The sequence below is a fragment of the Meriones unguiculatus genome, chromosome 14, assembly GCF_030254825.1.
Source record: "Meriones unguiculatus strain TT.TT164.6M chromosome 14, Bangor_MerUng_6.1, whole genome shotgun sequence".
In the NCBI taxonomy this organism is placed as follows: Eukaryota; Metazoa; Chordata; class Mammalia; order Rodentia; family Muridae; genus Meriones; species Meriones unguiculatus.
In genome coordinates this window covers 52852834-52867333 of record NC_083361.1, presented here as the reverse complement: position 1 = coordinate 52867333, position 14500 = coordinate 52852834, and the positions used below count along the sequence as shown (strand labels likewise).

The 14500-nt window shown below is 45.5% G+C and overlaps 1 protein-coding gene across 1 annotated transcript in view; it reads right to left on the bottom strand.

The window, feature by feature from the left end:
• Trpm1 (transient receptor potential cation channel subfamily M member 1) overlaps positions 1–14500 on the bottom strand; it is a 77444-nt gene that overhangs the window by 18734 nt on the left and 44210 nt on the right. Inside the window, exons 16-21 of the mRNA XM_060367268.1 lie at positions 13900–14192; positions 12101–12329; positions 7313–7435; positions 6927–7058; positions 5062–5190; positions 2424–2675 (exon numbers count right to left, since the gene is read on the bottom strand). Of these exons, the coding sequence (XP_060223251.1) occupies positions 2424–2675; positions 5062–5190; positions 6927–7058; positions 7313–7435; positions 12101–12329; positions 13900–14192 (1158 nt within the window). The remainder of the gene's footprint in view (positions 1–2423; positions 2676–5061; positions 5191–6926; positions 7059–7312; positions 7436–12100; positions 12330–13899; positions 14193–14500) is intronic.

Here is a 14500-nt window from a genome sequence, read left to right as displayed (position 1 = left end):
ATCTTACAGCGTTGACTCCTGGACCAAGTTTACACTGGCTCATGCTACTGTGCTCTCCAAAGACATCACTTTACTTATCATAAGGAAAGCTTTCCCATCTTTCCTTCTCATCCAAAGGCTGGTAGATTTTTATACCCCATGTAAAGCACTTGTCTTATTCCAGAATGCTGTTGCCTTCATCTGCATGGGAGCCTTCTTGCTTTTGTTGTTGTTGCGGCTGCTGTCCATTGCTCTAGATGGTTCTAGAATGCCCTTCACTGAAGGCTTTTGAATCATGTTTGTTTTTTTAATCTAGACTACTTCTTACTAAAGGCCATGTGTTAAAGGTTTAGTTTTTAGGTTTACACTATTGATCCCCAAGATAAAGATGGGACTTTTTGGGAGGTCCCTAAGTCATCAGGATGATAGCTAGATCCCATCTCCTCCCTCTGTCTTTTCTCCTTGCTTAATGCTGTAAGCATGCTTGCTCCAACATGTATTCTTACCATGAGATGCTCCTTGACACACACCCAAAGCAACAGGCTCTGCCAACCATGACTGTAAACTGTAATACACTTCTTTTATGAGTTATATTTTATTATGGTGACAAAAAGCCAACTGGCACACCTATACACTGATGCTCTTCTGGTAATTATAACTGCAAATAGAAAAAGGGCTGGCCATGGTGGCATACCAACACTTGAAAGCAGAGGCAGGGAAGGGAATGGTTTGTGAACTTGAAGCCAGTTTGGTCTACATAATGATTGCCAGGCCAGCCAGAGCTAGTAAATACCCTGTCTTACAAATGAAATGGAGATAGAGAAAGGGAAGACTTATCAGAAAACATGGAGTTTTTAGGAGCAAGAGAGTATTCATCTTGGAAATACAGACATGAAGAATTGTGAGGACACACTAATCTTTTTTGTTGTTTTGTGTTTTTGTTTTTTGAGGCAGAATTTCTCTGTGTAGCCTTGGCTGTGCTGGATTTGCTTTGTAGACTAGGCTGGCCTTGAACTCACAGAGATCCACCTGCCTCTGCCTCCCTGGGTGCTGGGATTAAAAGCATGCAACATGGTGCCCAGCTCACTAATCTTTATTCATTACATGAATGCTCAGTGGACAGTGCTCCAGATGCTAAACTGCTATGACTCCTATTTTCCCCACTCCCTTTTGTGGTACCATCGTTTGAACCAGGGCCTCATATGTGCTAGGCAGGGACTGAGCTACATTGCCAATGCTAAACAACTGTAAACCCCAATTTAAGCAAAAAAGCCATATTTTTAGCCCCCATAATCCTTAATTTTGAACATCCCTAAGTGTGTGCATTCTTATGGGAATTGACTAAATCATATGTCCTGTAGCACCAATACACTGGCTCTATTAAATTAATAATTATAATTCTATTACTTGGCTGTGATATAACTTAGAAGGTTGCCTTTCTTCTGGGACTAATCCTAACATAGCTATTTTAGTAATGCAGGGATACCTTGCTGATTCATGGTTAGTTTAGCATTCTGTGAGCTGTTCCGAAATAAATGTCACCATGGATCCCTTTCATACTAATGACCCAAAGAACATGTGTCTACCACCTCAGGCTAGAGCGTATGAGCCAAAGATTGTTGGGTTACAGGTAGGAGCCAGCCTTGGGTCCCTTTGTCACTGACTTCTGCTAAAGGCTAGAAAGTTATCAACCTGAATTTTACTGTGAAAGCATTCTAAAATGGATGCAGCTTCATAAAACTTGAAATCCAGATCCTAGTGTGAAGACTACTAGTAATGGTTCCAGCCTCCAAGATGCAGAACAACTATATTGAGATATAACTATTGTTGGTGAATTGTTTTTAAATTTTAAAAAATTATTTTATTTTATGTGCATGGGTGCTTTGCCTGCTTGTATGTCCTTGAAATATTTGTATATAGTGCACTCAGAAGTCAGAAGAGGGTGTTGGATCCCCGGTACTGGGGTTACAGATGGTTGTTACCTGCCATATGGGTGCTGGGAATCAAACCTAGGTTCTCTGGAAGAACAGCCAGTGCTCTTAACTCCTGGACTCTTACTACATCTGAGGACTTAGGCTCTCTTCTGTCTTGGGACAGCAAAGAAAATTCTTAGAAAAGTGGAGGCTGTTTTCTTTTCTCTTACTATTGAAATATAATTAATACAGATTCAGAACAAATTTGATAAATGCAGTTGATCATCCTACACTTCAAATATGACATGGAAGAAGGAAGATGGCATGTATTGAGTCCCTGGTGCATAGTGAGAGATAAACATCTATTTCCTGTTTGAGTTTATGAATATGTCAACATGAAGGGCAACTGTATATGTTAAACCAGCTGCCAAGGAAAGACCAAAGGAAATGAAAGGAAGCCACACCCAACCCTCATCTGGTATTCTAATGCCAGCCAGACTATCTGGTTACTCATGGGGAATTGTTACTAACCATCTTTCCAATCATCATCACGTAGGGGCCAAGATATTTGTTGACACCAAAGATGTCTAACACTCGGATGTACCAGAGGATGATATCCACACAGTAGATGACCCGGCCATAGCCCATGTATGGCTGGTTCTGGAGGCGAAGGATGGCCCCAACCATGAACATGGAAATAGCCACGAGGTCTGTGATGTTCCAGTACTCCTGGAGCCACACTTTGATTTTCTGGCTGAGTTTGCCTGGTTCCGACATGAGGATCTGCAAGTAAACCCCAAAGAGCAATACACTGAGTGGGTCCTATTAGAAAGAAACCTTATCTTCATTAGAACCTAGGAAAGAGAAGAGTGCTGGGACATTCCAGTGTATCTGGGACCTGTGTGGCTCAAGCTCTCTGCACATTAATTTTTCAGGCAGAGGTATATGTAGAGGGGGAAATTCCGTGTAATCCTCTGTATCTTAGATGCAGGGGTTTTGTAGACTCAGGAAATGCCTTCCAAATTGTCTCCTTCTGGCTGTAATTAGAGCAGCTGCCTTTTGATTCCCTTTTTAATTATCTGGACTCATGCCTGTTGGCTCACATTCCAGAACTGTAAAGAAGGACAACTCTAGATCAGGAACAAGTCTGATGTTCCCACAGAGGGACAACCCACCTGGCAGAGGATGGCTGGAAGAGGCTGGGAAACACGGGCTTGCCAAAATTCCTTCTAGGGTTAGACGTGAGAAGTCAGAGAAAGTTGAACCTGATCTTTCCTCCTTCTTGAGATGTAACCCCCTTTGCATCACCACTGACTAAAAGGATACTTCCACAGAGTAAAGTGGAAACTCTTCAGCTAACAGTCTGCATAGTCACGCATGTACAGTCATGGCAGGCACAGTGGAGGCACAATAGGGTACAAGGAAGCCAGGGTACCGCTTCAGCTTTGAAAATCCTGAGTGGATCCCAGGATCCCAGGGCTAGTGGGGTGTCAACTGTCTATCAGCTAACACAGAAGGGCTCCCTGTCTCCAAAAGCTATATCTACTGGCTGACAGAAGCGCTGTCTCTCTTGTAACCATAGGCAGGATCCCCACCTTGATGGAGGGTTAGAAAGATGGGTCAGTGGGTAAAGGCACTTGCCATACCTGAGTTTGATTGCCCGGGACCCTCTTAAAGGTAGAAAGACAAAACTGGCTTCCCAAAATTGTCCTCTGACCCCTAACATGTGCCCCTCAACCCCCATACCATACACATTATATAATGGTAAGATAGACCCCTTGGGAAGGCCTGCATGTCACAGCCACAGAAATCTAACGGAGCCCAGCCAGGGAAGCAACAGGAGTCATGCAAGAGGGAGAGGGTGGGGTGTAGAGCGAATTCCCAGCACTCTTGATTGCTCAGCTGTCACTTGACTAGTGACACCCAACTTACTGTACTAGATGAGGTCAATAGTAATTACAAAATGACAGTATTGGTTCTGTGTGCATTGGGAAAAGATCAGCAATGTTTTTTTCACCTCAAGTTCATGTTCTGCCTGGATTAAAAAAAAAAAAACTTGCTGTTTATGAATGAATATAGTAAATTCAGACTTGTGGGTGACAGCAGGAAGGAAAGTACCTGGCCTATCCTAACTAACATTTCCTCTGCTTCCTGAAGAAACTGCCTTCCTGGCTTTCCATTTTAAGTAAAAGACCTCAGTGACGTGTGTCATGTCTGAGAGTGTGTCTGCTCTTTTCCAGCACTTACTTTGAAAACTGGGCCCCTCTGTTTGCACCAAATGCTCTGGGCCCTGCCCTGGAGCCTCTCACCAGGTGGGCATGCCACGAATTTGTTGCACGCAGGTGCTGCTACAGAACCCACACCTGCCCCATTGTGGGAGGCCTGCCCTTGGGGAATGGGAGTCACCGCTGCGCTTGGTGCCAAACAACTGAGGCGGGTATGGAACTCTCCTCCCTTCTTTCAGGGCGGATCACCTGTGCGGCTACACTGAGAACGGCCTCTTTCTAGAGCCGCACTTCATTTAGCTCCTCCTCTGGCCTCTTTCCCTCGCTCTCTCTCACCAAGAACTCTGCTTCATGCACCTCTCAAACAAAAGACCAACTGCGCAAGTTCACAGTGTGATCCAGAGTCCCAAGTTACGGCAAAAATGCCATTCCCAGGGCCGGGGAGGGAGATCACGGGTGATGTGCCTGTTGGTGAAGCGTCAGCTGTCCGGAACTCACATGAAGTCTGGATGTGGTGGTGTGGGCCTATAATCCCGGCATGGTGGGCAAGGGCCAAAGCAATGCGTTTCAGGCTCACTAAAAGACCCGCTTCAACCATGAAGGTAGAGAAATGAAGTCAACCTGTAGCAGTGTGGGTAAGTGTACCCACGTGGATGGGCATTCATCCTAAGTAGCTGGCAGCATTTGCTATAGCTCTTTTATACACGCATGCCTATTTTCATTATCAAGTGTCACTTATTTTGCCTTGTGTTTTGAACTGTGAGTCCAAACTCAGTCAGAGGGAGGAGGTGCGCACATCTGCACTAAGTGAATCGAATGACTCAGCCCAGTGATGCCCCACAGGGAGGGTCCTAGGAGCCATCACCTACACAAAAGTCTGCACCAATAAGATCCGAACTAAACCCAGCAGTCAGCGGGGTGGGACAGGCCTTTCCGATAATCACCTCGCGGATTTTCTCCAACGCCAGGCTCACGATGTAAGAGATGACAATCCATTCTTGTGGGGAGGGCCATCCATCCATCCGCACCAGGATGACGTAGTTAAACAGCAGCAGATAGGCCAGGTAGGAGATCTGAGGAAGGAAAAGCTGGTCGTTGTGTCTCAGGGGTAACGGTCGATGCTTCATCTACAAACGGTTCTTTTCTTCCCATAGACTGACTTACATAGAGGACCCCCCTTCCTCCTTGCACATCACCAGTGCAGAAACCGAGGTAGACGGGGGGCATCCTACACTTTGGTGCAATACAGGCTCTGCTAGACCTTTGTTATGAAGCTGCCAAAATTGGAATATACAAGGGACTCTCTTCGTAGTTTGCTTTTACATTCAGGGAAAACAGCAATGGGGACTGGGCCTTCCTGCCTCAGACAGCCTGCTCTTAAATTCCCCCATCGTAGATGAACAGCTGAGAAGTTAGAGGACAGGGCACATGGGTGAGTTCTCTGCTAAGGTCCACAGAGCTGGCCTAAGAGTCCCCTTGGCTTTCAGTGATGGGTCTGTGATGTTCTGTGGCCACACAAATTATCTTTTTGACTAGGACAGGGTAGAATTGGTGCGGGGGAAGAGGTGAGGCACATGGGAAAAGGAAATGGCTGGAGGGAGGTTCTCTGCAGCTGGCGCTCCAGAATGGCATTGTGCCCAAGCTAGGGTACTCCTGAGCACAACTCTGGGGATGTTCCAATCTGTCCTGTGTCCTGTCCTGCTCTTGCTACCAGTGAGCCATGCTCTCTGAAGAGAATAGACCTAAGGCTGATGAATGACCTATTTCTAAGTACATCTGTTTGGTGAGGGCCTTAGAGAAGAAAGTCATTAGCTCTCTGAGTGTGTTTATGGCCCATTGGCCCATGGTTTAAACACTTTGTTCCCAGCCTGTGGTGCAGCCTTCAAGAGCCAGGCCTAGTGTGAGGTCACTTGGGTGGGCCTTTGGAGGGAATGTTGGGATGTTAACCCCTTCCTTTTACTTTTCTTTGTTCTACAGCTGTGAGAAGTGTGGTTCTGCTCTACCACAGCCTCCCTTTGAAGTTTCTACCTTACCACAGGTCCAAAAGCACCAGGGCCAACTGACCAAGGGCTGAAACGTTAGAACAGTGAGCTGAACAAACCCGTTTCTTTCCATAGGTTGATCAGTTTGGGTGTGTATTACAGTGATAGGAAGCTAATACAAGCTATAATCTCTTAATAATCATGTCATTTTATTGGAAAAATGGGATCTGTGAGCTTTCTCTTTAATTCACTAATCATTTTTATTTAGAAACACTTTCTTACATTTATTTTAAAAGTCTTTATGTGTACAGGTATTTTGTCTAGGCACCATGTGTCTGGTGTCTGTGGATACCAGAAGAGGATGTTGGAACTGGGGTTATAGATGGTTATGAGTCACCATTGTGCTGGGCATTGGACTGGGGACCTCTGAAAGGGCAGACAGTGCTCTTAACTGCTGAGCCATCTCTCCAGCCTCCATTTTTGTTTATTTTAGAACCAAACAAAACTTCCCTAAATTTCAGTTACTAAAGGAATTTTAGAAACCCTTTCTGTTAAGCAAATAGAATAAAGCTATTTTGCCTCATGGTATGGTCTAGGATGACCAATGTGGACCTAAGATGACCAATATTCCTACATACATGAAATAAGAATGACAATATATTGGGATCATATTATAAAGCTCTTAATTAGTTCTAGTTTCATTTTTATAACTCATTTTAGCTTAATGAACTCTGGGACACTTTTTGAAGCTTCTGAAATTTTTCTTGGTTCTGGTGTAGCTCAGTATTCCCCACATGACCTAGGGCAAGCATCAGGGAGGGTCTTACTGTGTAAAACCAGAACTTGACAATGGGCGCATTATAGAATTCACAGATTTTTGTTCCAATGGGAATGCTCCTCTGCTTTTTGTGCTCATTCTCCTCATCCCCCTTTCTCGAGCCAGCATCTGCATTTGCATCCTGGAAAACAACACAGCACATGGCAGGAAGTCTGCAGGTGGGAACAGGCCATCCCCAACACATGGCAGGAAGTCTGCAGGTGGGAATAGGGCATCCCCAAAAGATGGCTGGAAGTCGGCAGGTGAGAACTACACCATTCCCAGAACAAAGTGGCCTTAAACAAGAAAAAATTCCCCAAATGACCCTATTATCCTTGGAAAGCAAATCTTTGCACTGACAATGAGAGTTATGTGACCCTCTGGGGTGCCACTGACCGCGTTCTCCTCTTCCTTTTCTTTGCCGTCTTCGTTCTCCTTAGATGTTTGATATGATAAGTCATCATATGTACGGAATTCCAAAAACAAGATAGTGGGAGGAAGAAGGATCCCCATGATGACCTAAGTGATGAGGAACAAATCAAGTCTTAAGCTATGGTAATTCTAAGAAAATCTTCTAGTCTCTGTTGGTTACTTTTCTGTGTGCAGTGACAAAATACCTAAGAAATCAAGGGAGGAAATAACTTGTTTCAGCTCATCATAGTGGGGAGGGGAGAAAAAAGGAGAGGGCAGAGCAGCTCACATCCCGGTGGGGTGGGCATTTAGTGAGCCTGCGCTTTGGGCTTTCTCCTTTTCCCCTTTATTTCAGCCACTTATAGTCTAGGGACTGATGCTGTCCACATCTGGGCCAGCTGTCCCCTCTCTCCCAGTTAATCCCTCCTAGATATGCCCTCACAGTGGACGCAGAAGTGTGTTCTACTGAGTCACCAACTGTTTGATACCAAAACTTGTGGATATTTACGGTCATCGGGTGATACGATATTTGCATATAATCTGCATACATCCTTCCATATGTTTTGAATCCTGTCTGGATACGCTAACCTAATGCAATATAAGTGCTGGGTTCTGAGCTGTTATGCTGTATTACTTAGGGGGTAAAGAGAAAAGAATAGCTTATACACACTCACTTCAGATGTATTTACAAACATTTTCTTTTATCACACATCCACTTATCGTGTGCTTGTCACATGCCACTGTGAATTTGGAGAAATCAGAGCAGAACTTGCAAGAGTTGGTTCTCTTTCAACCTCGAGGGATTGAACTCAGGTTGATGTGCTTGGCATGAGGCGCCTTTGCCCACCAAGGCATTTTGAGAGCCTCTAAAGAGGTTTTGAAGTGTGTTTAGTTGATCCCAAGAACATGGAATCCTCAGAGCTGCAGGGCTGACTGTACAGTTAGAGGTGAAAAGTTAGACTGTCCACACTTATCATTTGAAGAGGAGCCTGGGTTGTGTTCGCTCCTGCTCTGATGATCTGTGTCTGTGTGCTGGATACGTTTGCAGAACAGCAGATCATGAGATGTTTAAAAATATCCACTGATTTTTTTTTTTTTCAAAAGAGAAATGACAAGCAATGCTGTGTGAAATCCACACTCTAAAAGGCAATGATCCAACATTTAATCTCCACACAGGTAAGAGGCTTGGCTGGAGGACTTTCCAGCATGGATGCATCCCTGCCATAGATCCCAACACCATGAAAGCAAACTTCCCAAACAATGCAAGTACGTAACTAAATTAAAGCCTAGTAATTCCTGTTTATATAAAAATACTTCAGTGTGATGAAGATATGTGTATTCAGACTTGGAAGGCTCATGTGATCCATGCGGGAAGGGCTGAGCTCGGCCTGGAGGATGAAATGACACCTGGCTTGCTGCTGTTTTATCAGGTGCTTCTCTGTGCTCCGCTGATTGTCAAAAACACTCCAAGTGGTGACTCTAATGAAACCTGAACCTTAACTTTTTGTGTGTAGCTTTAATTTCACCCTGAAACTTAGATTCCCCATCTGTTTTCTTGGCCGGGATTATCAACAGTGTTTGCTTTCCTGGGCCTGCATCCCACACACTTTGGGTTTTCTTAGCTGTTTACTTTATCTGTCAATGGTTTCTCTCCATCTCTCTGTCTCTCTGTGTGTGTGTTGCACATGTGCATCGTATATGAGCTCATGTGCGAGCAGAGGGCCTCAGGTGCCATTCCACAGGAGTGTCTACTTAGTATGTTTAGGTTTTGATACAGGGTTTCTCATAGGCCTGAAAGGGACCAGTTCAAGTATCCTTCCTGGCCGAAAGATCCATGTATCACGTCTTCTCTGTACTGAGATTTCACATCTGACTTTATTTTATTATTATGGGTCCTGGGGAGGGAAACTTAGGTCCTCGTGCTTGCACGGTGAGTGCTTAACTGACTGAAGCATCCCCTACCTCCTCAGCTTTTCTCCCTGAGTACATCCTTCTTAGGTCCCCCCCAAATCTTTGGACTTACTCAGTCTGAATCAACTCACATTCAGTTGCATGGACTTTATATGGGGGCAGGGGTTGTAGAACACAGGAGCTTATTTATTCTGTTAACATTTTGAGAAATGTACATTGAGAGCACAGTTTTGGTGTTTGTCTGGTTTATTTTGTCTTTATTTTTCCAGTACTTGGGCTTAAGCCCGGGGCCTCACACACCCCAGGAAAGGGCTCTACCACTAAGCTGTATTTCTAGCCCTGTTTTTACTTTTAATTTGAGACAGAGTATAATTAAGTTGTCCGGGGTGACTGGAACTCACTCTTTAGCTCAGGCAAGCCTTGAACTACCACCTCCTTGCCTCAGCCTTCTCCCACCTATCTAGGATGAGAGGCATGCACCGCCAGTCCTGCCCTGGCTCTTTGCCTGTTTTAGATGAATGTGCTTTCCTTGTGCACTTCACTGTTTATTCTATTGCCATGCTGGGATTGAACCCAGGGCCTCATGCAAGCTAGGAAGATGTACCACTGAGCAACATCCTGGCTCTCCTTACATGTTTTAAATAGCTGGCTCAGGTTTTCAAAAGTTTCCAGGTTCATCCAAGCACATTGGTACACGCCTGTAATCCTGGCACTCTGGGAGGCAGAGGCAGGCAGATCTCTGTGAGTCTGAGGCCAGCCTCATCTACAAAGCAAGTCCAGGACATCCAAGGCTATCCAGAGAAACCCTGTCTCAAAAAAACTAAAAACAAAACAAAAACCAAAAAGTTTCCAGGTTCTAAGTGTTTCTGCAATCAAAACTATGAAGATGAAGGCCTTAATTATTATTATTATTATTATTATTATTATTATTATTATTTTACTGTCTTCTAGGCATCGGTGCTTGGATGACATGTGATGCCAATCCACTGTTCATCACTTCACATTTGACTTGTTTTCTTTAAAGCCTTTAGGATCTTTTTGATGTTGGTATTCTGAAAATAAACTATGTTTGGTAATATTTCAGGCTATATACAATATCAATCTAAGAAGCCAGTGCACTGTATAGAATTGATTAGCTAGGCTTAACATCTGTATTTCTAAGAGATGATCTCTTCTGCTAGTCATTATGCTGTATAGAATGAGTGCCAATCTGAAAACCTGACATTTTAAATACTCTAAAACCTGAACCTAGCACAATGTCATTAGTGGGAAATCCCACACCTGACTCAATGTAACAGGCCATAATCAAAATGCAAGCATTCTAGACATAGTAAATAAAATTAATCTCCAGGCTGTGCAAATAAAGTGAATGTTCAACAATCAGTTTTGCATTTGGACTTGAATACCATCTCCAAGATAGCTTATTGTGTCTATGTAAAAATTCCAAACCTAAAAAGAAATTGAACACTTTTGGCCCCAGACATTTCAGATAAGGAATACTGAACCTTTAGTGTTTTGCCTGTATTCTCATAGAGAACCCATAAAGCCAACATAATATAACCATTAGACAGTTGGATTACGTGCCAGATAGAATTGTTTCCCAAGACAATCTAGGAGTTTGTTAACAGTGGTTTTTCACTCAACAGATCCTTTTCAAACCTTTCTATGGCTCCATATCCTCTCATAAGGGAGACATTGTCAGCTAAAGTACTGTAGAAACAGACTGGACTTTGATTTGTTAAAGACTAATTTATTTGTATGTACGTGGGTGTTTTGTTTGCATGTATGTCTGTGTGTTGTGTACATGCAGTGCCTGAGGAGGCCAGAAGAGAACACTGGATCTCTGGCAACGGAAGTTACAGACATTTCTTAACCACTGTGGGGCACTGGGAATTGAACCTGGATCCTCTGCAAGACCAGTTTTAACCATTGGGTCATCTCTCCAGTCCCCAGGTCTGTGCTTCCACCATAAGTTGGAGCTCTGTTGGGAGAGCATGATCAGTCATGGTGGGCTCCAGTTGAAAACACAGACTATACCAAGATCTCCGTAAGGCAGGCAGCTGGCTATACTGGGACTGGAGTGTCTGACCCGCTCAGGTCAGGTCCTGTCCCACACTCACCAGCTCAGACCTTGGGCGACTTAATCTCCAAGCCTCGAGCTCCTCATCTGTAAAGGGAGGACTGTAGCAGTGTCTCCCTCATGGGGTTGCTCAGGGGTATGCAGTGGTCCTTAACCACCAGTGGCTGCCTGAATCACAGATGGCGCTGACCTCCTTATCCCCTGTGTGTCGTCTCTATGCCCTGCAGCATTGCTGTCTAGAGGCAGAGCTAATGTGCCATACATTTACATCCAGGTTCCTCCTGGGCAGCACACCTCTCCTCTTTGGAGCCACTAGAAAAGAACTTCAGGGTTACTTGATACAAGCACTGGAGTGCTGTGACAGTTGACTGGTAACCAAGAGGACTAGTGGGCAGTGCAGCATACATGGTAGATACACTGGACAAGCAGATGCTGTATGATTTGGGAGGGACAAAGTGGGATTGTGTGAGATTTCATTGTGCTACTCAAAACAATACACAATTTACAGGTCAAGTGTGGGGGTTAGAGTGTAAAGCCTTCACCTAATTCACGCCAGGCCCTTGATTGCCCTCCCCAAACAAACAAAGAAAAGACCCTTTGTGAATCCATTTTTTTTTTCTCTTGACTTTTCCATTTAGCGCTTTTAGACTGTGTGAGGGGGTAACTGAAATGGAGGAACGTGAACTCCTGTACCATAGGACCGCTGTGAACGGCTATAGGCTCCGAGCTCAGCCTAATGTCCCCTGTCTGTGATCCCAGCCTAATGACCACAGCACACCCACCTTCAGGCCGGGGTTCTTCCTCATGCGAAGCCTCCCCATCCACATGTCGGTCAGCAGCATCTGGCTGCAGGTGTGGGCGATGAAGTCCCGGTGCTTGGCTGCCACAGCCAGCTTGAGGCAGGTTGAGTTGCTCCAGTTCTTGAGCTCATAGGTCAGAAGTTTCATGGCAACCTGCTCATCATGTTTGTAAGACTGGTCCAGCAGCTCCACAGCAAGCTGGCCAAAATCTCTGGAGGGGAAAAGATGTCAGTGGTGAGGAAGCCAGAGAGGCTATGAGTCTGTACTTAAACATTGGAACTCGGGGAGCCACAAGACACAGAACATAAGATTGAAAGTGACTTTGAGGTCCTCTGTACGTTCTCAAGACCTGTCACCAGAGGAGCGGGCAGCAAGTAGCAGGCGCTTAGGCTGGTCAGGAAGGGGACTGATTGCTCTTCCTGCCACAGAGCTTTAGATGGACCTGGGTTCCTCAGCCCCTGAGGAGACAAGTCCTTTTCCTTGAGCTGTACACAGAACAGCGAGGCTGAGGGAAAAGACAGGATCTGTGGGGTTGCAAGCGGTAACCAGTGGCTGCTTCTGGGGGTCCAGGGAGTGGGGCAGATGGAGTATTTCAGGATGGCTTAGGTGTTAGTTAGGTTCTGAAGAGTGCTGGCCATTCCCATGTGCTTGACAGAAGCCAATTTAAATCATGTGCTTTTTCATGGATTATGTAAGACTTCAACAAGGCATTGATTGCAAGAGGACCCAGGTCACACACACACACACACACAGGCAAAATACTCATAAAATAAAACAAATCTAAGAGAAAAACAGTTAAAGCCTTGGGTTCTAGCACTTAGAAGCCAGATAATAATTTCGGAAATTGCTAAATCCAGAGCGAAATCAGAGGCTTCCAAACAAAGCTGGCACGGCCTCCTGGCTGGGTCTGCCTCAAGTTCATGTGTCTATAAAGCCGTCCCTGGCCCTCAGATTTCCAGTCTGGCTTGAGTCGAACTTGGAAAGGGCTGATCTCTCCTAACAAGAGATAAAACCCTAAACAAGCCATAGGTCAGCATCCCGTCCTCATTCCATCACAGGAGAGACTGCTGTCCCTAGACTGCAGGCACAGGCAAGCAGACACAGAATCATTGCTTCCTGTAGCAGGCATGTGCACAGAACCAGGGCAGGCTTAGGAAACACGAGCTATAATAGATGAACTGCTGAATGCCCGATGTGGCCAAGTCTAAATGTGATCAAGTCCAGGGCTCCACCCGACTAGGTTCTCACAGCGAATGTAAAACTCCATCTTCCAGTACTGGAAAAGGAAAAGGAACCATGCTGAAATCTGGCAGTACTCTGCTCGCTTTAGCCAGGCCTGCCGTCAGGAGAAACTAGCTAAGCAGAAAGCCTACCCTGCCAGGATATAAGAGCCCAGGAAGAGAAAAAGCCAAGCTAGCCACCTGCCCCAGCTCCAGGGGAAGAAATATCCTGAGGTCCTTCAGGCGTCCAGAGCCCTGTGCACGGATGTGTTGATGTTTGCACAGCACCAGTAAGTGCCTCTTTCTGGAAATTTATTTCTCTGCCTTTGCATCAGAAGTCTGATCATTTGCATGAGAAGGCAGCAGACCAAATCATTAGCAACTCAGTCATAACCCAGAGGGACAGCAGTGAAAACACTGACGGGCGTGATGGGCGAAGTGGTTTATGAGTAAACCTTCACCACAACGGTCCTTAAATGAGAAGCACAGTGGTTGGCCTTTGACAGGAAGAGACCCAGGGCGGTAGCCAGCCTGGTCCTCGGATTTCCTCAAGATACTCACTTGGAATTGTTGTCCAGGTCCTGGGAGATGTCGTCCACCAGCTCGCTCTCGGAGGACTCGTGGGCCATGGCCTTGTAGAGCTTACAGGCCACCAAGGCCTTGGCCATGCACTCCTCCCCACGCTGCCACAGGAACACCGCCATCTTCTGGCGCTTCATGAGCACCGCCCACACCATGAGCTCGTGGAACGGGTACTGGAAGCGGCTCACGGCAGGGTCGTCCACATCTATGTCGATCTCTTCCTCTTTCTTCTTTTTCTTCTTCTTCTTCCCTTTGGCTGGAGGTTCATCATCCTGAGGGGAGAGAAACACACTTTTTTAAAAAGAAACCGTAGTTCTTCCGTGTCAGAGGCCGCTGAGATGTGGTAAGCCGGGCTCTGGTCACCACCCCGCATACGGGTTCCTTTGAGAAGGCGCACGTTTGTTATGAAAAGCGAATCACTTGAAGCCAAGTGAACTGGAAAGGAATGCTGCTATTTGAATAACTTACCGCACTGGGTTAGCAGTGTGCTTTTTTCAGAAGGCTTTAACACCCCCCAAGCCTCCCCATAAACCCAATGCAGACAGTGCAACAGGAATGGTGAGAACACTGTCTCTTCAGG